Here is a 23,672-nt window from a genome sequence, read left to right as displayed (position 1 = left end):
AGTAAAAAGAAAAGAATAAAATGTGTGTGAATAGATGGCCAGTATTTGCTAACAATGCATAAAAAATCAGATAAACAATATGTACAGAATATATATCACAAGATTATAAATACTTCAAGGACAATGACCAGTAATAATCATTAAAGTGGTACTATAGGTTGGAAAGGAAAGGAATGCAAGGCTTTTTTTTATATACACACCTGCTGCTCTCAGCACAGCAGCCCCAATGCTCTTCTTTTTGGGATCCCCTCCAGTCATGGTCCTGGCTCCTTCCCCCTGCTAAGGGCCCCCAATAGCAAGCTGCTTTTCTATTGTCCATTTACACTCGGAGCACGGCTTGGCCCCACAACACACTCATTGGCTTACTGGCTGTGATTGATAGGCTTATTGCGATTTTTTTAAACAAAGATATGTAGAAGAATATATATTGGCCTAAACTAATGAAGACATTTTTTTTTATTATTATTATTTGTTTTTGGATATTTATTATAGCAAATAGTATAAAATATTGTTTTTGTTTTCAAAGTTGTCTGTATTTTTTTGTTTATAGTGCCAAAAATAAAAACCGCAGAGGTGATCAAATACCACCAAAAGAAAGCTCTATATGTGGGAAAAAAAGGACGTCAATTTTGTTTGGGTACAGCATCACCTGACCACGCTATTGTCAGTTAAAGCGGCGCAGTGCCGTATCGCAAAAAATGGCTAAGGCCCCATACACACGAGAGAATTTATCCGCGAATACGGTCCAGCGGACCGTTTCCACGGATAAATCCTCTCGAGGATTTCCGCGGATTTCTATGCGATGGAGTGTACACACCATCGCATTGAAATCCGCGCCGAAATCCTCTGGCGATGACGTGTCGCGCCGTCGCCGCGATTATGACGCGGCGACGTGCGCGACGCTGTCATATAAGGAATTCCACGCATGCGTCGAATCATTACGACGCATGCGGGGGATCCCTTCGGACGGATGGATCCAGTGAGTCTATACAGACCAGCGGATCCATCCGTTGGGATGGATTCCAGCAGATGGATTTGCTTGGCATGTCAGCAAATATTCGATCTGCTGGAATCCATCCCAGGGGATAAATATCCGCGGAAACAGATCCGCTGGAGTGTACACACCATAGGATCTATCCGCTGAAACCCATCTGCTGGGATTTTTCAAAAAAAAATCCCAATAAGGGCATATTGATTGGTTTGTGCAAAAGATATAGGGCCAGATCCACGTACAGCGGCGCATCTCTCTACTGGGCGCAGCGTATCTAAGATACACTATGCCGCCGTAACTTATTATTTTTTTTTTCAAATCCTCAAAGAATTCGCGCAGTAAGTTACGGCGGCGTAGTGTATCTTTGGCGGCGTAATAGCGCGGCATTCAAATCTCTGTGATGGGGGCGTGTTTTATGTAAATACGTTGTGACCCGACGTAAACAACGTTTTATTTTAACTGCGCATGCGCCGTCCGTGGGGGTATCCCAGTACGCATGCTCGAAATGAACCCGGAACAAGCCAAAGCTCACGACGGTGACGTCATTCTAGGCAAATCCCTATACGCAAACGACGTAAAAAATTCAAAATGCGAGGCGGGAACGACGGCCATACTTAACATTGAGTACGCCACCATATAGCAGATTTAACTATACGCCGGAAAAAGCCAAACGCAAACGTTTGTGGATCTGCCCCATAGCGTCTACAATCCATGGGATATTATTATTATTATTATTATTATTATTTTTACTAGTAATGGCGGTGATCAGCGACTTATAGTGGGACTACTATATTGCACTTTTGACACTTTTTGGGGACCAGTGACACTAATACAGTGATCAGTGCTAAAAATATACCCTGTCACTGTACTAATGACACTGGCTGGGAAGGGGTTAATGTTGGGGGGCCTAAAAAGTGTTTTCTCACTGTGTGGGGGGTGCTTTTATTGGGGGAATGCATTAATATATGTTCCTGCTTTGCAAAAACACAGGATCAATGCCTTCCGTTCTGCCTGTGTACCGAATGAGCAACCCGCCGGTGGCGCCCAATACCCGGAAGTGCAGAATCATGTATATATACGTGATCCTGTGCAGCACGGCCGCCCTGTAGCTGTAAAACTGTTATAGGGCGATCGACAACTGGTTAAAGCGTGTTTCCAGTTTTACAGCCAAATTGGGATAGCATCTACTTTATATTTGATATATGTCCCCATTCACATAGCATAACTTTAAAAAATAAATTAATTGCAGCTCACTTTTTTTTTTCCATGCTCTACTCCGGACCCTTCAGCAAGGAAAAATCATAGATAGTTCTATTTGTTTATGTGAGGTGAGAGGGCTGGACAGTTTATCATAATTTAATCCTGTCTGTCCTGTGCAGGCATATCTTCATTATCAGTAGTAACTAGATTTGAACAATGTCCTAACAAAGGGTAAAGGTGTAGGGACTGGGTTTATTGCATTGTATGTCAATGAGGACAGACTTGGGAAAAGATCACTCTAACATTATAACATATTCAAAAAACCTTTCCGTCAAGGCACCCTCTCTTGAGAAACATCTAGATCATAAAAATATAAAAAAAAATGGGAACACATAGATACATAGTAGGTGAGGTTGAAAAAAGACAGAAGTCCATCAAGTCCAACCTATGTGTTTGATTATATGTCAGTATTACCTTGTATATCGCTGTATAATGTGGTCATTCAGGTGCTTATCTAATAGTTTCTTGAAACCAGTGATGCCCCCCGCTGAGACCACTGCCTGTGGAAGGGAATTCCACATCCTTGCCGCTCTTACAGTAAAGAACCCTTTATGTAGTTTCATTTTAAATTTAATGAGTGGCTACGTGTCTTGTTAATCTCCCTTCCGCAAAAAGTTTTATCCCTATTGTGGGGTCACCAGTATGATATCTTAGTAAATTCCTCCACCCCAAACTCGCTCATCCATACTTTATTGCTAAAAGTATTGGGCCACCCCTCCAAATTATTTGGTGAAGGGGGGATTATGGTCTGGGGTTGTCTTTCAGGGGTTGAGCTTGGGCCCTTAGTTCCAGTAAAGGGAACTCTTAAGACGTCAACATACCAAGACATTTTGGAAAATGTCATGCTCCCAACTTTGTGGGAACAGTTTGGGGATGGCCCTTCCTGTTCCAACATCACTGCACCCCAGTGCACAAAGCAAGGTCCATAAAGACATGGATGAGCGAGCTTGGGGTGGAGCAACTTGATTGGCTAGTCCTGACCTCAACCTAATAGAACACCTTTGGGATGAATTAGAGTGGAGATTGCAAGCCGGGTCTTCTCATCCAGCATCTGTGCCTGACCTAACAAATGCGCTTCTGGAAGAATGGTCAAACATTCCCATAGACACACTCCTAAACCTTGTGGACAACCTTCCCAGAAGAGTTGAAGCTGATATAGCTGCAAAGGATGGGCCAACTAGTAAATGAAGACTGGGATGCCATTAGAGTTCTTGTGCATGTAATGGCAGGCATCCCAATACTTTGTATAGATTTGTGCAACTACAGCTTTAAAAGGACAAACTAGCCATCCCAAAAATGATAACATATGATAATCTATAGTTCTGTATATGAACCCAATACTGTATCTCTTGGATTATCAACCACTGCCATGTGTACCTTATATTATACTACTGATAGATTAAGGGGGTACCGTATTTTCCGACGTATAAGACGACTTTCTAACCCCTTAAAATCTTCTTAAAAGTCGGGGGTCGTCTTATACGCCGGTAACCTAACATCCTTACCTTAGTCTTATACAGCGAGTATATCCCAAAACCAACATTTTGGCTGGAAAATTAGGGGGTCGTCTTATACACCCAGTCGTCTTATATTATATTATACATTTGCTCAATAAAGTGAATTAACCTACCGTATATCCATTTAAAGTTTTAGAAATTTCATGTATGCAATATACCAAAAAATAATATTTTTTAGCATAAACATTAGAATTAGGCAATTAATGTATCCATGCCAATGGATGGTTGAGATAAACCTATGAACATCATAAAGTGTATTTGTTAAAAATGGCTTTGACAAAGGGGAAAATATTCTAACAGCCCAAAAAACATTGCTGTATTTTATCAGTAGTTGCTTGTACAGTGCAGCAGCATTTCAGTACTAGCTTTATTATAATCAGAATATATTTTCCTATATAAATATGAGTATAATGTAAGACCTTGGTGGAAATGTAATAGATGGATTGCATGTTGGTAGTCTGCTGGCTCCACAAAAGTACTAATGAGACGATTCGTAAAAAAAATACAGTATTGGCTCACTTGGTAATGTTAGCATGTACCAGAGCTGAATAAAAATCAGGCTAGGCGTACCGGGCTACAGCTGTGATGGTGGAGCAATAATTTGACATAATAGATGAATAATAGAGGGTGCTTTCGGATGACAAACTGATAGTTTAAGCATGTGACTTGAGTACTGATGCTTTTTATGTGACCTTGTTGCTGGTATGACTTTGAGCTGTGTGCTGGTATTCATGCAGCCTCTTTCAATAAGACAAACAGCGATGTGTTATACAAGGTAACCAGAATTTCACAGTTATTGATCAAATCATCTTTCACTGATCAGTTTCCAAGAACATAAAACGTGAGCAGTTACTGGGCTTAGTACACTCCGCAAATCTTCCACGGGCTTTTCATTGCTTAATTGAAGCTTAGAAGTGCTAATTTGATCCTACACTTGCTAAATCCTGGATTTGTGAAAAGGTCATATAGGTCTGGGCTTGGGAAAGTAAAAGTTTAGGTGTGTAGAAGAGTGAATTTGTAGTTATTTTGCCACATTTCTTTAACCACTTAAGCCCCGGACCAAAATGCAGCTAAAGGCCCAGGCCAGGTTTAGCGATTTGGCACTGCGTCGCTTTAACAGACAATTGCGCGGTCGTGCGACGTGGCTTCCAAACAAAATTGACGTCCTTTTTTTCCCACAAATAGAGCTTTCTTTTGGTGGTATTTGATCACCTCTGCGGTTTTTATTTTTTGCGCTATAAACAAAAATAGAGCGACAATTTTGAAAAAAATTCAATATTTTTTACTTTTTGCTATAATAAATATCCCCCAAAAACATATATAATTTTTTTTCTCAGTTTAGGCCGATACGTATTCTTCTACGTATTGTTGCTTAAAAAAAATTGCAATAAGCGTTTAGCGTTTATCGATGGTTTATCGATGGTTTGCGCAAAATGTATAGTGTTAACAAAATAGGGGATAGTTTTATTGCATTTTTATTAAAAAAAATTTTTTTTTACTACTAATGGCGGCGATCAGCGATTTTTTCGTGACTGCGACATTATGGCGGACACTTCGGACAATTTGGACACATTTTTGGGACCATTGTCATTTTCACAGAAAAAAATGCATTTAAATTGCATTGTTTATGGTGAAAATGACAGTTGCAGTTTGGGAGTTAACCACAGGGGGCGCTGAAGGAATTATGTTTCACCTAGTGTGTGTTTACAACTATAGGGGGGGTGTGGCTGTAGGTCTGACGTCATCGATTGTGTCTCCCTATAAAAGGGATCACTCGACCGATGCAGCCGCCACAGTAAAGCACGGGGAAGCCGCGTTTACATGCGGCTCTCCCCGTTCTTCAGCTACGGGGAGCGATCGCGAGGGGCGGCTAGAAACGAATAGCCGCGCCCTCATCCCGGATCACTCCCACACGATTTCTGACCGCCGCATGTACCGGGGGGGTCCCGATCGGACCCGTGGAAAGGCAGGGACGTACATGTACGTCCATGTGCCTGTACGTGCCATTCTGTGGACGTATATGTACATGCTGCGGTCGTTAAGTGGTTAAAGAAACATACCTGCAGCAGCCTCCCAAACCCCCCTGCCATGGTAAATGCTGCCCAGTTTTGGCAGGCAGAGCTTTGTCACTTCTGGAATAGCTTCCTTATTTGTCTATCGTTATGATGGACAGCAGGGCCGGTGGTAGACTATTTTGTGCCCTAGGCAGGGGGTGTAGGGGTAAGGGGAGGCATTATGTGCAGGAAGGGGACAGTGTGTACAATTTAATATTGTTGGGGGGTGCAATTAGCTACTTGCACCCCCTAAAAATAAAATTGTACACACTGTCCCCTTCCTGCACATTATGCCTCACCTTAACCCTACACCCCCTTTCCTGTATACATTGCTCCCCTTCCTGCACATACTGCTCCTATTTCCCCTTCACACACTGTGTCATGATCCGTGTTGTGGCTTTGGTCACCTGCTGGTGGCACTATTACCTCCAGCAACTAAGGGTGCAATTCTGGTGGCCACCAGCGGGTGTCTCCCAATAGCCCAGTCATGTGAAGAATAAAGCCAAGATTTAGCAATACCAATTAAATCATAGTTTTCCTCGTGCACCAGTGGCAGACTTCTGTTGTTATGTCATAATCTGATAGACTGCTGAAAACTGCCATGAGAACAGCTTAAACACAAGAATAAAATAGGTTACAGTGCACATGTCCAGTATAATTGTGATCTGGCCTGGGACCTTGTTGGAGGAAAGATCGCTGGTTCAGGAAGGAAGGTAGGTATTATCCTATGTGGGCTAGACACAAATTGGGAAGTGGGGTGTATTAATAGACAACTTCAATAAAGATTAAGTTGTTCTTTAATACAGCATGTATGCATGACTTTTCTGTTTTGCAAAGGGAGAAAGCACTGCAGAAGAATGTCTATCTATAATTAAATGTTTGATGCTGCAGTGATTGAGCTCTGTAGACAACAACCATTCTCCAGCAAACGAGTTAAGATTAGCCAGGTACACGGCTGAAGGAAGTCTAGAGCTTTACCATCTGGCTAGAAAAATAATTTTAAAACATTTATATTTTTGGCCTAACATTGAAGAAAGACAATATATACAAATACTTAATTTAAAGTGGTTGTAAAGGCACAAGGTTTTTTACTTTCATGCTTTCTATGCAGCAGCCCTCCAGCCCCCCCCCCCCCCCAATACTTACCTGAGCCCCATCTCAATCTAGCGATGTGCACGAGAGCCTCAGCTCTCCCAGGTCTCTTCCCCCTCATTGGCTGAGGCAGCAGTGGGAGCCATGGACTCCTGCTACTGCCAATCACAGCCAGTGAGCCAATGAGGAGAGTGGGGGTTGAGCCATGTGTGAATGGACACACAGAGCCACGGCTCAGGGGCGAGCCTGCTTGGGTGCCCCTCATAGCAAGCTGCTTGCTAATAGGGCCCTCGGCAAGAGGGAGTTGCCAGGTGCACCAGCGAGGGACCCAAGAAGAGGAGCATCGGGATTGCTCTGTGCCCTTAACACTTTAATCCTGATATTGTTAAAACACTCAAATGAATGCTGATTCCAAAAACTCCATTTATATTGTACTCTAGGCAGAAAAGTTGAAATGACATTATTTAATTACTCCTGTATGCTTCATTCATCTAGAACAATATCAGGATCATATTTAATTGTATTCGTGGAGTCCACAGATCTCCTTATCTGGCAGGGCACCTGACAACTTCACATTTTCAACATGCTGCCTCTCGTCTTTATAAAGAGTTGCTTCCTATAATATATGTGCATATTTTGTTTGTTTGGAGATTGTCTTCACTTCTGCCAAAAAATGTTGGTCACATTTGCAATAATTTGTGTTCCAGCTGTATTTTAACAATAAAGTGTCTTTCTGCTTTCAACATAGAGAATAAATCTCTGGTCTGATTGGTAGGGCTGTCCCATTTTAGGGGTTTATCCTGTGGCTATTGTTATAGTCATATTCCTATTGATATACCAAATTTCTTTATAGTAGAATTATATCTATAGCTATTTTAGTAGTTTGCACTGGGCAGGAAATTATGAAAAGCCACGTCATCTTTTGCTGTATTGTCTATTTGGGGGGATTACCTTACTTCCTGTAATGTAGACACAAGAGGAAGTGAAAGCACATTTCTACATAGTGAGGTGAATCACCTCTTATGCCGCGTACACACGATCGGTCAAACCGATGAAAACGGTCTGATGGACCGTTTTCATCCGACCAAACCGATCGTGTGTGGGCCCCATTGGTTATTTATCCATAGGTTAAAAAAAAGCAATCTTGTTTTATATTTAACCGATGGATACCTAACTGAAAAAAAATGATCGTTAGTAGGCACGACCATCGGTTAAAAATCCACGCATGCTCAGAATCAAGTCGACGCATGCTTGGAAGCATTTAACTTCGTTTTTTTCAGCACGTCGTTGTGTTTTACGTCACCACGTTCTGACACGATCGGTTTTTTAACCGATGGTGTGTAGGCACGACGAACCATCAGTCAGCTTTATCGGTTGACCGATGAAAACGGTCCATCAGACCGTTCTCATCGGTTGGGCCTTAGATAGTTGATTAGAAGAAGTGTATCCATTGCAAAATCTCTCCTTTGTTCCTAGTGTAGTGACAACTCAAAAATTGGGATTTTTTCCCATTCAAGTTCCTAGAAACCTCTTTATAGCCAAACAAAATACAAAAGATGTGTATTCTTGGTGTGCTTTATGTTTTTCTTCCAGATCTGTGTAGCATAAAACCTTTTCTTTGTGCTGGAGCTTCCTGTAATTCAGACCATATACTTCTCCCAGTAACTACAACTGTGTATTTTTTACTGCTATAGTGTTGAAGATATTTAAGGTATGTGTAAAGTCCCGCATACAAGGGTGTTGACTAAAAAACATCTTCATGGCAGCATACATGCGGGTTGTGACTCCACCCCTCACAACCTGATAGGACTGAATAGCTATAAAAAGAAAGAGAGGGTCCCACCACAGCATTCTCTGTATCTATCACCTAAAAAAATAGGGTGGGAGTCAGTAAAGGAAAATTACGGAAAGGAAAGGTGAGTATACAGTTTTCCGTTTTCCTGTCGCATCATGGCAGCACACACTTGGGAAATAACTCGCAGACTGGGTGGGTGCAACGAAATGTTTTATTTAACAAGCAATTAAGGTATTAGCCTGAATTACTGACTTTGCAAATTCCACAGTAGTCAGGTTTGCGGAATCCACTTTATAATGTGACATGAATGTGTTTCTGGAGGACCAAGTTGCAGCTTTACATATTGTCTCGGTGGATATTCTGCAGTATGCTGCCCATGAGGTCGCCACCGCCCTGGTGGAATGAGCCTTTAAGCCCTCAGGTATTGCAATGTGCTGAATCAAATAGGTTTTCTTGATGGATCTTACCAACCTTGAAGCAAGTGTGTGGAGAGAGGTCACCTGGCCCCTTTTGAAGCCACGAGGAATCACAAGGAGGTTGTCTTTTCCTGAAAGAGCTAGTTGCCTCGAGGTACACTGAGATGTTACCTGGTTCGTGAACAAGGCTGGAAGATTTATTTCTTGGTTAAAGTGAAAGGAGGAGGCCATCTTTGGAATAGGTCGATACGAAGGTCTTAGAACTACTCTGTCCGGATAGAAGATCAAGTAGGGTTCCTTTATTAGTAGTGCTTGTATTTTGGAAGCCCTCTTCGCCGGCTTATCAGTAGATAAGCCGACCTAACTCTGAATCTACGCCGGCGTTTGTTTAAGTGTATTCTCAAACAGAGATACGCTTGCGCCGTTCTATCTTAGCTTGCAATGTTTCTGTTGTCCGCTAGATGGCGCTTCCATTGCGGCCGGCGAAGATTATGTAAATTAGGGGATACGCCGATTCATGAACGTACGCCAGGCCTACACCGTCGCATTACGTAGTTTCCGTAAGGGATAGGTCGCCTAAAGTTATTCCACCTATGAGGTGGAATAACAATGTTAAGTATGGCCACCGTTCCCGCCGCGAGGTTTGAATTTTTTACGTTGTTTGCGCAAGTCGTCCGCAAAATGCCCAGCTGGAAATGGCTCCACCCACAGCTGCTAAGGCAATAGCTGGTCTGCAGGCGCCCCCCCCGCTGCCGAATATGCTCTTTTTAAGTCTAGAACGATTTTGCAGTCTAACACATCTCTGAATGTTACAACATCCTCGATGGGTAGTGTTATGTGCCTGGCCAGACGTATCAGTGATGCGCCTACCTCTGGTGGTGATATCAATGGGTTGGGTTCTTTCAGTGAATAAAGTTTTGCTAGTCTGTTATTAAGACAATTTTTTTTATCTGGTTTCTGCCACTCTTCCTTGATCAGGTCTTCCAATTCATCTATAAACGGAAAGGATATGGGATCCTTCTTTAAATGGGTTGTAAACCCTTGTGTTTTTTCACCTTAATGCATCCTATGCATTAAGGTGAAAAAACACCTGGCAGAGACTGGCCCCCTAGCCCCCCCATTTTACTTACCTGTGCCCCATATTTCCCTCTCTCCACGGGGTCCTGGCTCTTGATTGGATAGATTGATAGCAGCGCAGCCATAGGCTCCCACTGCTGTCAATCAAATCCAATGACGCGGGTGAGCGCTTCTCCTAGGATGTTATATGATGAGGGGAGGGGCACCGAGGGACCCCAGAAGAGGATGTTCGGGGCCACTCTGTGCCAAACGAGCTGCACAGTGAAGGTAAGAATGATATGTTTGTTATTTAAAAAAAAAAAAAAATGAGCCTTTACAATCACTTTACGTTCGAAAAATATTCTGGCTTTGCTTGGAGCTTCCTTGGGCTCTTCCCAACTGATTGCTTCTTTTACATATTTGACAAAAGGCTCTATTTGTGAAAAATCAAAACCTGCGGAGGCTTCTATCTCTTCACTGTCTGATGAGTTATCTGATTTTTCTGATGCTTGCGGGACACCTGATGTACTTTGAGCTGCTTTGTCTGTCTCAGGGGCAGCCACCTGTAGGATTGATTCTTGGACTGACTCTCTGATGATGTCTGTCACCTCCCTAGCATCTGTTCCTTTTTCCCTTGTTGCTTCCTCAAAGCACGTATGGCATGCTAATTTTCCTGGGAGTGCTGAGGCACCACAAACCTAGTATGTGTTTTCAGTTGGCTTATAGCGATGACTGCCTGATGAACCGCTATGTGGTATTGCTACCCTTCTGCTGCTCCCGTTGCAATTGACAGATCACTAGTTTACTACTAAATGTAAACAAACTAGCTAGGGATCCACAGCAGGTCACAAATGTAAACAGAAGAGCCGTTACCAGCAATCCCGGCTTCTTCTCCTCACACATTGATCGTGTGAGGAGGATAGCCAATAAAGAAAACCTGTCACCAGGGATCTGTTACAAACCCCATCTGGATCTGCCACACAGCCCATTTGGATCTGTCACACAGGCTATCAGTGACTTATCATACAGGCCATCTCATGGGCCATCAGTACCGCCATCAGTGACCTGTCACACAGGTCATCAGTTCCCGCCATCAGTGATTTATCACACAGGTCATCAGTGCCGCCATTAGTGACCTGTAACACAGGCCATCAGTACCGCCATCATTAATCTGTCACATGGGTCATCAGTACCGCCATCAATGATCTGTCACACAGGCCATTAGTACCAGCTGGCATGTCCAAAATATTTTTTACACCTGAGGAGGCATATACAATCCTTACTGTCGGATGATGAGAGCAGTGGGGAGCTCTCATCATCCAATTATGGTTCATAATTCGAACCAGTAGAGAGTAGTGAATTGGGGACCGAATCAGAGGAGGAAACAGTCCCTCCTAAAAGAATACGAAGAACAACAAGATTAGAAAACCTGGCTACCACCCCAACGGCACCAACACAAATGGAGATAGACCCCAGGAAGTGGAGTGCCGTACCAACACTGGAATAACACGCGAAACCCCAAGAATCCGGGCCCAAACCTACCTTCATAATGCCCTGACAAGCCCCTTATGGCAGCCTTCCATCTTAGAGTCAACTATGATCCCCCCCTTTCACCGCGACACCAGGTGTGCAGCCTAACACTACAAATTTTTCTCATTTAGATTATTTTCATTTGTTTTTCCCACAAGATCTGCTGCAGTATATCGTGGACCAAACAAATCTCTTTGCAGAGCAATTTATTGCCTCTAACCCCAATTTGTCCTATGCCTGTATGTTTCATTGGCGATGTCTCACAGTAGAAGAGTTACATTCAATATGGGGCTTACAAAGAAAAACAAAGTGCATGCCTGTTTGTCCACCGACCCCATCCACCACATGTCTATTTATTCTGCTGTCATGTCCGGGACACGTTATGACATGATTATGTGCTTCCTACATTTTAATGACAACGCGCAGTGCCCGCCACGAGATTATCACAACCACGATAGATTGTGTAAAATATGCCCCCTAATAAATTATTTTTCCAAGAAATTTGCTGAAATGTATGTCCCAGGCCAAAACATTTGTGTCTATTAATCCCTTATCCACTTTACAAGCCGGCTGCACTTCAAACAGTATATTTCCAGTAAGAGGGCCAGGTATGGGTTAAAACAAAATAATCTTTGCGAAAGAGCCATAGGATAAGTGTATGAAGGCAAAGACTCCCAGCTCCAGCCCCACTGTGTTTTTTTGCCTGCCACTTGGACTGATCTTTTGCCCTTCTACTTTATTACACAGGGGTCTCATATATGTGAGGGGCTTCAGAATAGTGTTTCTCAGAATGGGCTCTGGAGTCAGAGGCTTGTAAGAGATTTGGGTGGGAAAAGCCTCCTCCCCTGTCACCATTTTTTTCTGACAGAGGCCCTAAGCTTGATGGTCATTCATGCTGCCTGGAACAATACTTTGGCTGCGCTGATCATATCACTGCCTGTAATGACCTAGGACTTTATGGACCACGTTTCTTTCTGCTGCCTGGACCAATACTTTGGCTGTATTGACCATATTTCTGCCTGCTGCCTGTACTGACTATGGACAGTATTGCTGCCTGGATGATTCCTTTTGCTGCTGCTGACCACATCTTTGCCTGCTACCTTGACCAATGCTTTGTCTGTGCTGACAGTATCTCTGCCTGCTGCCTGTACTTGCTATCGCTGACCACATCCCTGCCTGCTGCCCAGACTGATGCTCTCCTCTGTTGAACACTGCACTACTAAAACCACAGGTAATCTTTTGTTTACCCTTTGCGCAGCAGAATATATTTTGGGGTGTAATTGTTAGATATGAAGGGCCTTCAAAAATCCAATAGGTTGCCAGGAAATGAGATGTATAATGTATGTTCCTAGAACGTCTAGAATGTGGCCAGACTGTGTAAAAGCCTCACATATGTGGTATCGTCATACTCAGGAAGTGTTGCAGAATTTATTTTGGGGGTGTAATTTTTGCTATGTACATGCTATTTGCTGGAAAGATCGTGTAAATTGACAACTTTGTGTAAAAAAAAAATAAAGTTTTTATTTTCTTTCCACGTTTTCCAAACACTTGTGGGAAAAAAATGACATGTTCAAAAGACTCATAATATTTCATAGAATCATAGGCGTGCGCGCAGGGTGTGCCAGGTGTGTCCAGGCACACCCTAATCACCATGTGCAGCACAGATTCGTCCTACTGCCTTGGCTCCCCCCCCTTCCTCCCGCGGCACTGCTGGCTTCCCTCCTCTCTTCTCCCGCCGGATGTTGCTGCAGGGATGTTTTAGGATGAATGGGGGGAAAGGTGCCATTAAATATGTAATTTACTGTTCCCTTTCCCTCCCCTGAATGAACATCGTGAGTAATCGGTAGGGTGTGTTTGGGGCTTTGGGGTGCACACCCTAATGCAATAGGCTGCGCACACCTATGCATAGAATATATGTTAGGAGTGTTTTCTTTCCAAAATGGGGTAATTTTGTGTGCGTTTCCATTGTTTTGGAGCTCCAGGGCCATAAGAAGTGTGATAGGTCGTCATAAAATGAGATCATTTATTTTCCTAGAACGCCTGGAGGTGCTACTTGGATGTTGGGCCTCTGTATGTGGCCAGGCTTTGTAAAAGTCTCACACATGTGGTATCGCCATATTCAGGAGGAGTAACAGAATGTAGTTTGGGGTGTAATTTTTGCTATGTACATGCTATGTGTTAGAAATATCGTATAAATGGACAACTTTGTGTAAAAAAAAATGTTTTCATTTTATTCCCACGTTTTCCAAAAACGTATGGAAAAAAATTACATGTTCAAAAGACTCATAATGCCTTGTCGAATATATGATGGGGTGTTTTCTTTCCAAAATAGGGTCATTTTGTGGGTGTTTCCATTGTCCTGGTGCTCCAGAGACTTCAAAAATGTGATTGGTCGTCATGAAATTAAATGTGTAATTTATGCTCCTAGAATGCCTGGAGGTACTACTTTGATGTTGGGCCTCTGTATGTGGCCAGGCTGTGTAAGTCTCACATATGTGGTATTGCCATACTCAGTAGCAAAATGTATTTTGGGGTGTAATTGCAAGTATGCATATGCTGTGTGTGAGAAATAACTTGTTAAGACAATTCTGTGTAAAATATATATATATATATATATATATTTCTTATTTTTTAGGAGAATTGTGGGGACAAAATGACAACAAAAAAAATCAGCATGCTTCTTACTAAATACCTTGGATTGTCTACTTTCCAAAAAGGGGTAATTTAAAGGGGTATTTGTACTGTCCTGGCTTGTTTCTCAAGAAATTAGATAGGCCATCAGTACATCAGGTGTGATCAATTTTCAATGATTGGCACCATAGCTTGTAGACGTATAACGTTCACACAGACTACATAATTAACACTAATTTTGGCTTTTTTTTTTTACCAAAGATATGTAGCAGTATACATTTTGGCCTAAATTTATGAAGAAAAATTACTTATTTGCAAAATTTTATAATTGAAATACATTTTTTTTTCCCAAAATCTTTCCTTTTTTTCGATTATATCACAAAAAAAATTAAAACCCAGTGGTGATTAAATACCACCAAAAGAAGGCTCTATTTGTGTGAAGAAAATGATAAAATGTTTGTTTGGGTACAATGTAGCATGACTGAGTAATTACCATTCAAAATGTGAGAGCACTGAAAGATACAAATTGGTCTGGGTAGGAAGGGGTATAAGTGTCCTGTATTGAAGTGGTTAAAAGATCTGCTTCCCGTTGAGCAGTGTTTTACCGTTTTTGTTTTTCTGCATTGGTAAATGGCAGTACCCGGCTGCCCATGCCCTTTTTTTTAACAAAGCTTTCTAATTAGCCTCAAAAAGACCACAAAACAATAACATGATTCAGCTCCTAAAGACTTCAGTGGAGTTTGGTGCAACGTTTGGGATTTGCACACTTTCCGTCAAGTTCATCCAACATCCAGCAAACCAAACTATGCCAGGTCACTCATCCCCTTTGCCAGGATATTAATTAAAGTGACCCTGTCATTAAAAACCACCCTCAAACAGAGCTGCTTGCAAAAAAGAGACCATGAAGGATTTATTTTTTTAACAGAGTGGTGTTTTGGCGTGTGGTCAGAGGGAAGGGTAAATATTAACTGAAATTTTTTGCATGTAACCCTTTTTGGGGATTTTTTTTTTTTTTTTTTTTTGCAGAGTAATTTTAAAGTCCTAATTTATCAAAATGTAAGTACAATCATATTTAAATGCATATATTCCTGGCCTAATTTCTCAAGGCAATTACTGCCACTTTGATATATGAGGACCTGAGTGACATAGTTTTACTAATGTCATAGGCTGCTGTAACATAATGATTTTAGATTTTCACATTTTCTAGAACCAAAATGATCCAGGGAGCATACATGAAAATATACATTAGGGTCAAACTGTATTTTCTTGTTTTTAGTAAGGAATAAAATCTACCTGGTTATTTTTTTTGTTGTTTTTGTTTTATGCTGTCTATGTCCTGTTTAGCACATTTAGCATCACTTCCTGACCTGGACAAACAACAGGAAACAAGAGAAAAACTCTTCAATATTTCCATTGTAACTTTTGCCCTCTAGTCCTTTTCTGGTAACAATGGTAAAAATGTAAGTTTCCCATCACTCTTTGTATTTTGACAATGGTTATCAAGACAAATAGAGATGCTGAATCTCCACAGCAGGGCACAGACAGCAGTACTGTACAATACTTTACAATTGTATACAATACTAGCAACTGACTTTAGATACAGTGCCTTGAAAAAGTATTCCCACCCCTTGAAGTTTTCCAAATTTTTTCATGTTACAACCAAAAAGGTAATTGATTTTTTGTGATAGACCAACACAAAGTGGCACATAATTGTGAAGTGGAAGGAAAATTATAAATGTTTTTTAAATTTTTTTTTTACAAATAGATATGTGAAAAGTGTGGCGTGCATTTTTATTCAGCCCCCTGAGTCAATACTTGGTAGAACCACCTTTCGCTGCAATTACAGCTGCAAGTCTTTTTTGGGTATGTCTGTACCAGCTTTGCACATCTAGGGCCAGATTCACATACATTTGCGGCCGTGTAACATAACCCGTTTACGTTACACCGCCGCAAGTTTCCAGTTTTAGTGCCCGATCCACAAAGCACTTACCTGGAAACTTGCGGCGGTGTATCGTAAATACGTCCGGCGCAAGGCGGGCCAATTCAAATGGGCGTGTGCCATTTAAATTAGGCGCGCTCCCGCGCCGGACCTACTGCGCATGCTCCATTTCGCAATTCCCGTCGTGCTTTGCGCGCAGTGACGTAATTTTTTCGAACGGCGACGCGCGTAGCGTAATTCCGTATTTCCGGACGGCTTACGCAAACGACGTTCATTTTTAAATTTAGACGCGGGAACGACGGCCAAACTTTATACAGCAATACGATTGCTGTGTAAAGTTAAGGCAGGTCAAATAACGACTAACTTTGCGATGGGAAACTAGACTAGCGGCGACGTAGCGAATGCGAAAATCCGTCGTGAATCGCCGTAACTCCTAATTTGCATACCCGACGCTGGTTTACAACGCAAACTCCCCCCAGCGGCGGCCACGGTACTGCATCCTAAGATCCGACAGTGTAAAACAATTACACCTGTCGGATCTTATGGATATCTATGCGTAACTGATTCTATGAATCAGTCGCATAGATAGAAACAGAGATACGACGGCGTTTTAGGAGATACGCCGTCGTATCTCTTTTGTGAATCTGGCCCCTAGAGTGGAGTTTTGTCCATTCTTCTTTGCAAACTATCTCAAGCTCTGTCAGATTGGATAGAGAGCATCTGTGAACAGCAATTTTCAAGTCTTGCCACACATTCTCAATTGGATTTAGGTCTGGACTTTGACTGGACCATTCTAACACATAAATATGCTTTAATCTAAACATCCCATTGTAGCTCTAGCTGTATGTTTAGGGTCGTTGTCCTGCTTTAAGGTGAACCTCTGCCCCAGGTCTCAAGTCTCTTGGAGACTCTAACAGGGTTTCTTCTAAGATTGCCATGTATTTGACTCCATCCATCTTCCTACCAACTCTTACCAGTTTCCCTGTCCCTGCTGAAGAAAAGCATCCCCACAACATCACGCTGCCACCATTTTTTCATGAAGGGGATGGTGTGTTCAGGGTAATGTGCAGTGTTAGTTTTCCACCACACATAGTGTTTTACTTCTAGACTAGAAAGTTAAATGTTGTTCTCATCTAAACCAGAGCACCTTCTTTCACATGTTTGCTGTGTCCCCCACATGGCTTCTCGCAAACTGCAAACAGGACTTCTTATGGCTTTTTTTCAACAATGGCTTTCTTCTTGCCACTCTTCCATAAAGGCCAGATTTGTGGAGTGCACCACTAATAGTTGTCCTGTGTGGATCTCTGCAGCTCCTCCGGAGTTTAACATGGGCCTCTTGGCTCTATTTACTAATTAGATGACTTCTGAAGGCAATTGGTTCTACTAGATTATAGTTAGGGGTATCAGAGTAAAGGGGGCTGAATAAAAATGCACGCCACACTTTTCAGATATTTGTAAAAAAAATTATAATTTTCCTTCCACTTCACAATTATGTGCCACTTTGTGTTGCTCTATCACATAAAATCCCAATAAATTACATTTACATTTTTGGTTATAGCATGACAAAATGTGGAAAATTTCAAGGGGGCATGAATACTTTTTCAAGGCGCTGCACACATCAAGGGAGATGTCTATTGAATAGAAAATTACTACTGGTCTGATTGTGACTCCTTCTGGTTTTAAAATCATTTGGCCCCATCCACTTTGTCTCCTTGTAAAGATTTGCTGCTAATATGCTAATATTAGGCTGAAAATCTACTATTGATTGCAATGATTCCTATACAAAATTACAACTAACAATGTAGTTGTTCATGTTACATCATCACAACCTTTCTAGTTTCACTTGTAGTTTTGAGTGGGGATTTTCGTGTAGTTCCTAATATAGGTAGGCATATCTACTAATGTTGAAATGTCTTCTTATTGAGTTTCTGGGGTGGGGTCCAGTATTTTGTTCCATGATAGTGGTGTCTCCAAAATGATCACCAAAGTCCAGTGTAGGAAACACATTTTCCCATTGTTTGATACAGGGTTTCTCAACTAGAGTTCCATAAAACCCTGGGGTTCTTCCAGAGGTTGATAAGGGTTCCTTGGGCAATGAAGGGTTTCTAAATCCTGCTAACCATTGATATAATTATATATTTAGCTGTGTGTAACTGCCAGCAGTGTAAAAGTGTCTTTCTCTCACTGACCAATATTATAAAGGGTTCTTTTCCCAAAAGGGGAACTACAATTTTCACAATTAATATTTTTTTTCTGGCCATTATTATTATTTGTTCCATTTTTTAATTGTTACTAAAACATTTTTTTTTTTCGTATAGAGCAAGGGAATGTTAAATAACTATCTGCTCTGGGTGCCAAATATGCTAGATACACTATTCTTTATACTTTCATATATTATTACATTTACAACTTACAATTTGCCGTGAGCTAGAAATGCAATAATTTAGCAAGGGTTCCCCGTGACATGAAAATTATTTAAAGGGTTCCACTGTATTAAAAATGTTGAGAAATGTTAGTTTAAACTATAGTTCTCGCTCTGGTTTCTTGTTATTAACACTAAAGTGAACCTATTCGCACACACAGAGAATATTCCACTCTTAAAGTGGGATTCCGAGCATAGTTTTTAATTTTTTTTTGCAATCCACAATACATTACATTCAATATTCTTTTACAATTATCAAAAAAAAAAAAAACGACCGGTACATAAAACGGTGTAAACACTTACCTGATATCTGCTCATCTATCTTGTGGCAGTTTCAATGTTAGCTGTGGGCATGAGAAGCCCAGTTCCTGTGTCTTCCTGGATTTCCCTAGAGAGGTGCATGCTGGGATTTTTAGGCACAGTAATGCCCAGAGACTCCTGGGAAATTAGTGTCATCATTTCCCAGGAGGCAATGAGGTCTGGACAGGAAGTTGAACCACTGCAGACTAGGAACTAGGCAGATTACGAACCGCACCACAAAAGGATCAAGAAAGGTTGACCAGTTTCAATCTCACGCCAATAATGAACAATTTAAAGTGGGTAAACTGATCACGTGCAGCAGCACACACGTAACGTACGTAATAGAGTGCGAGTGTGGGCTGCAATACGTGGGCAGAACCACAAGGAAACTCTCGGTGCGAATGGGAGAACACATTAGAAATATCAAAAAAGGGTATATACATCATAGTGTGTCATTACACTTCAGAAATAAACATAACAGAGACCCCAGTAAAATGAAGTTTTATGCCATAGATAAAATTGAACAGAATTGGAGGAACATAAATTTAAGAAGGGAAGTATCGAGGAACGAAACTGAGTGGATTTTTAGATTGGACACATTAAAGCCTAAGGGAATGAATGTGGAATTAGATATAAATTGTTTTTTGGAAGATTTTTGATGTTTTAAGTATTCCGCATTTCATTCCCCCTAAGCATTCCATTAATAAGTTGATAACATCAATATTTCTAGTATGTATGCAATTAGAGCAGTTCCCCTTTAAGAAACAGCATCTAAGAAACAGCACTAGATCACTTGATGATGGATCACCTACCATCAAGTATCAGAAACCAACGAGTATGCGTATTAATTATATAGGGTTAAAATATCAGTAATGATATACACTGAGAAGGGTTTATATAGAAAAGTTAAAATATAGCAGCAGAAAAATGAAAACTGTATTTGTTTCCTGCTTTTTATGGCCTCATGGTGTTTGATTAATTTTTAGTAAATAAAACTTTTAGTAAACATAGTTTTTGACCACTTACAGTAATATAGGTGATAAAATGTTGTTTTTTGTAAAGTGTCCCTGGCAGCGTCAACCAGAGACGGTGACTGCTACACAGGGACTATTGCCAGTAGCTAAAATAACCAATATTACATCCTGTGTGGGGAATTAGCCATTACCTAAAATAGGCATAGACTAACACAGGATGCCAGTAACCAAAATGGCGGAACGGACACTTCCGGTAACGGAGGCAAGGTGGCCGCACAAGCACTTCCGGTTGCGGCGATAATACAGGGAATAACACACAGGGCGACAAGCGCCCGCACACGGGGGTGGGGGGAGGTGCACAAACGAACGGAGGTAGCAGCGCACATAGCGCCCCACACATACAGCCACCCTGGCTGCTGGGCATATTTATATTTATATTTTTATTGCTGACACCCAGTAACAACAGCCAGGACTGGCAAATAGCCAGGTATCCAGTAACCAAAATGGTGGAACAGGAACTTCCGGCACCATCAGCTAAGATGGCGGCCGGAAGACTTCCTGTTTCCTGTGAATGGCCAGGACTGGCAAAAAGCCAGGTATCCAGGAACCAAAATGGTGGAACAGGAACTTCCTGCACCACCAGCTAAGATGGTGGCCGGAAGACTTCCTGTTTCCTGTGACTACCTTGCAGCATTTCAGGGAATCCACAGGGGTATAAATACAGCCTAAACAGTAGTGTCCACAGCTCTCCTGACGACGCAACTAGCGAAACGCGTAGAGGCTGTTTGGACACACACATTGAGGGTGCAGCACACCAGCGCGCACGGACCCCTTGTAGCAATACATGCGGAGCACAGCGGGGCAAGCACACCTCTTAGGACGCCACTTAAATGCTGGTCAGCGGCTTTTAACGGTTGACACTGCCAAAGACACTCAGTGCCGGTCAGAGGCACTTTATATTGTAAGTGTTATATTTTTTTACCTTTTTTAAATAAATACATATTTTAATATACTACACCATGATGAGCCCCTTGTTTTTGAGGAATTGATGACACCTTGTAAAAGGGAAAAGGAGGCAACACCCACTGACCGACAAAGAAAAGACACCACTTTGGAGCCTAATAATATCTGGGGTCTGGTGAGTGTTGATTTTAACCATTGGTGATGGTGGCACATCTTTGTCGGGTGGAAGAGATAGCGGCACTTTCCTGTATACAGCATTACCAACATTGAACCTTGTGTTTGCTGGAACCTATTGTATAAGAGCAAGATTGCCTGTCATTTGGACTATTTTTAAGTGCAGCCAGCACATTGCACATTTGTATGGTTGTTTGATAATTATTTCACTTTTATTGATATTTATTTTATTTTGTTCCAATATTGGTTATTGGACAATTCACGGTGCAGTTGGCGTACCGCATATTGGGTTTTTACACACACATATATATATATATAATATATTTTTTTTGTAATATCTTTCGTATTGTTTTCACTATTTGGTTGGTCAGTAGCAGCAACAGCCATTTTTCTCATAGAAGCACTGTGGCATATGGATTGTATGCTGACACACTGATCTAGATATATGATTTAAGTTTGAAATCACTGTGTCACATTTGTATGTCTCATATATTTCTTATATTTTTTATTGTTTGTATTCAGGTTATTCACACTTAAGATTGGGTACATTGTGGCCCTGATATTTCACTTATGTCCATATTCCCAGAGATTAAATACCTCTGGATAATTAGATCAGCGCAGTAACATTTTTCTTCTTAGATTACGAAATGTGCCTAGTAACAGCCATATACAAGTGAGTAAAAAAAAAAAAAAATAAGATTTTTTTTTTTTTTACATTAAAGGCAAGCTGTTAATAAAAAGTTTGTTTTTAGGGTGGAACTCCGCTGTAAGATGGCTACCAGGAAGCACAGTTACTGAACAACAGTGAGGAAGTTTATACCAATGAGAAAATATGGCTGCCCTATGTATAGTATATATATATATATATATATATATATATATATATATATATAGATATATATATAGATAGATAGATAGATAAGCTTAACATGTGACAGACTGAATTATATGTCATTCTTTTTTTTATATATAGTTACACTTTAAAATAGGAGAGAAGAAGTGAAATAAAAACAAATGTTTATGGTACTTTTTGCTGTTCTTTTTCAGGTGGAGAAGGAGGCCAATCAAACCAAGAGAATCAACAGGAAAATCATGAGAAATCTCGATGTCAGTCTTGTACGTCAACTTTCCTTAAAGTCTTCTGGGGCTTTCTGATAATCTTATCAGTTTCATCCTCTTGGGTTGGAACCACACAGATAGTAAAGATCACATACAAGAACTTTTACTGCCCATTCTTTATGACATGGTTCTCAACCAACTGGAATATTATGTTTTTCCCAGTGTACTACTCGGGTCATCTAGCAACAGCACAAGAGAAACAGTCGCTAATACAAAAAATTAGGTATGAGTTCACATTTTACTCCAGTAAATGAATATGAAAATATTATGTTAGATGCCCCTGGGTCTCCAATTTTAGTACCATTTTAATACTAATACAATATAGTATGTGATCATAATACTGTGACTACTTCCAATGAAAAAAGGTTCTTTAGCATGACAAAAAACGCTTGCCACTTTTTACATTATTGTTTCAAACTATAGATTCCCTGTGTGTTATGGAGCATGTTATGAAGTCTTCATGGACACATTGGTTCTGTAACCAACGAATGAACGATGGACAACATTTCTTGAAAGCAAAGATTTCAGCTTAGAGTTCATAGAACAGCCAAAAAACACAAATTTGAACAGAACAATTAACAGCCTTTATTGCTATATACAAATTGGATATAGATTTGGGAAACTGAATATATCTGAGATATATTAGTTGTCTTGGGAGGATAGATTTTATTTAATTCCAATTTTTTTAATTTTTTTGTTATAACATTTGCTGGTACATGAAGCATAACAAAATGTAATAGGGTAATTCCCCACTAGGTAAATAACATCGAAGTATAACTGCCCTAGTAGGCAGGAAATGAGACAGTCAAGAGTCAAACAAAAGTTCAGAATGAAGCCTCTCAAATATGCCCTATCCTAAAAACATAGAAAACGTGAAAAGTCATTCACACAGAGAGGGCTATCTACAGTGAAAGCAATATAAATACCTCTCTTGGGCGGACAGGTAACAATAATATGACTGTGATCAGACAAGCATGTGGAATTCCTGATGGGTGTTTAGCATCCAGAAAACATGGATAAGAAAGAAAAGTCACATTGTAGAACCAAAGAATGGAGAGAGAGAGAAGGAAAGGAAAATGCCAAACCCAAGCGTTATGGGGAAGAAAGAAGTTGGATATCCAAAAAATTATGGCAAGTATTATGAGAGGGATATCAGAGGTAAGGGGCAAATTTAGAGGAATGTCAGAAGTGATTCCAGACCGACCTTGTAAGAGTGTAATCATCCGTTTTATCTGTTTCCCAGGAGATCAGATTTTCCAAATAGCAAATGGAGTCCATCTCACAGGCCCACTCCACAAAGGACGAAGCCTGTGGTTTACGCCATGTACTAGTGACCATATGTGCGGAAGTCAAGAAGTGTCGGAGAAGACTTTTTACCTTTTGTTTATAGGATCCAGGCACCACTACAGAGTAATAAGAGAATTGTTGATTCTGTCCCC

At 41.0% G+C, this 23,672-nt stretch overlaps 1 protein-coding gene across 6 annotated transcripts in view; it reads left to right on the top strand.

Moving 5' to 3' along the window:
- SLC35F4 (solute carrier family 35 member F4) overlaps positions 1 to 23,672 on the top strand; it is a 315,757-nt gene that overhangs the window by 244,498 nt on the left and 47,587 nt on the right. For 5 of the 6 annotated variants that reach the window (XM_040332988.1, XM_040332985.1, XM_040332986.1 and 2 more), the window contains one exon: positions 22,162 to 22,456. In XM_040332988.1, the coding sequence (XP_040188922.1) occupies positions 22,162 to 22,456 (295 nt within the window). Of the gene's footprint in view, positions 1 to 22,161; positions 22,457 to 23,672 lie in introns of those variants that run through there. The other variant, XM_040332990.1, reaches the window with a different exon arrangement.

This window comes from Rana temporaria, chromosome 13, assembly GCF_905171775.1.
Source record: "Rana temporaria chromosome 13, aRanTem1.1, whole genome shotgun sequence".
Classification (NCBI taxonomy): domain Eukaryota; kingdom Metazoa; phylum Chordata; class Amphibia; order Anura; family Ranidae; genus Rana; species Rana temporaria.
Note: the sequence above shows the minus strand (reverse complement) of the source record. Positions and strands in the feature narration are given on the sequence as shown.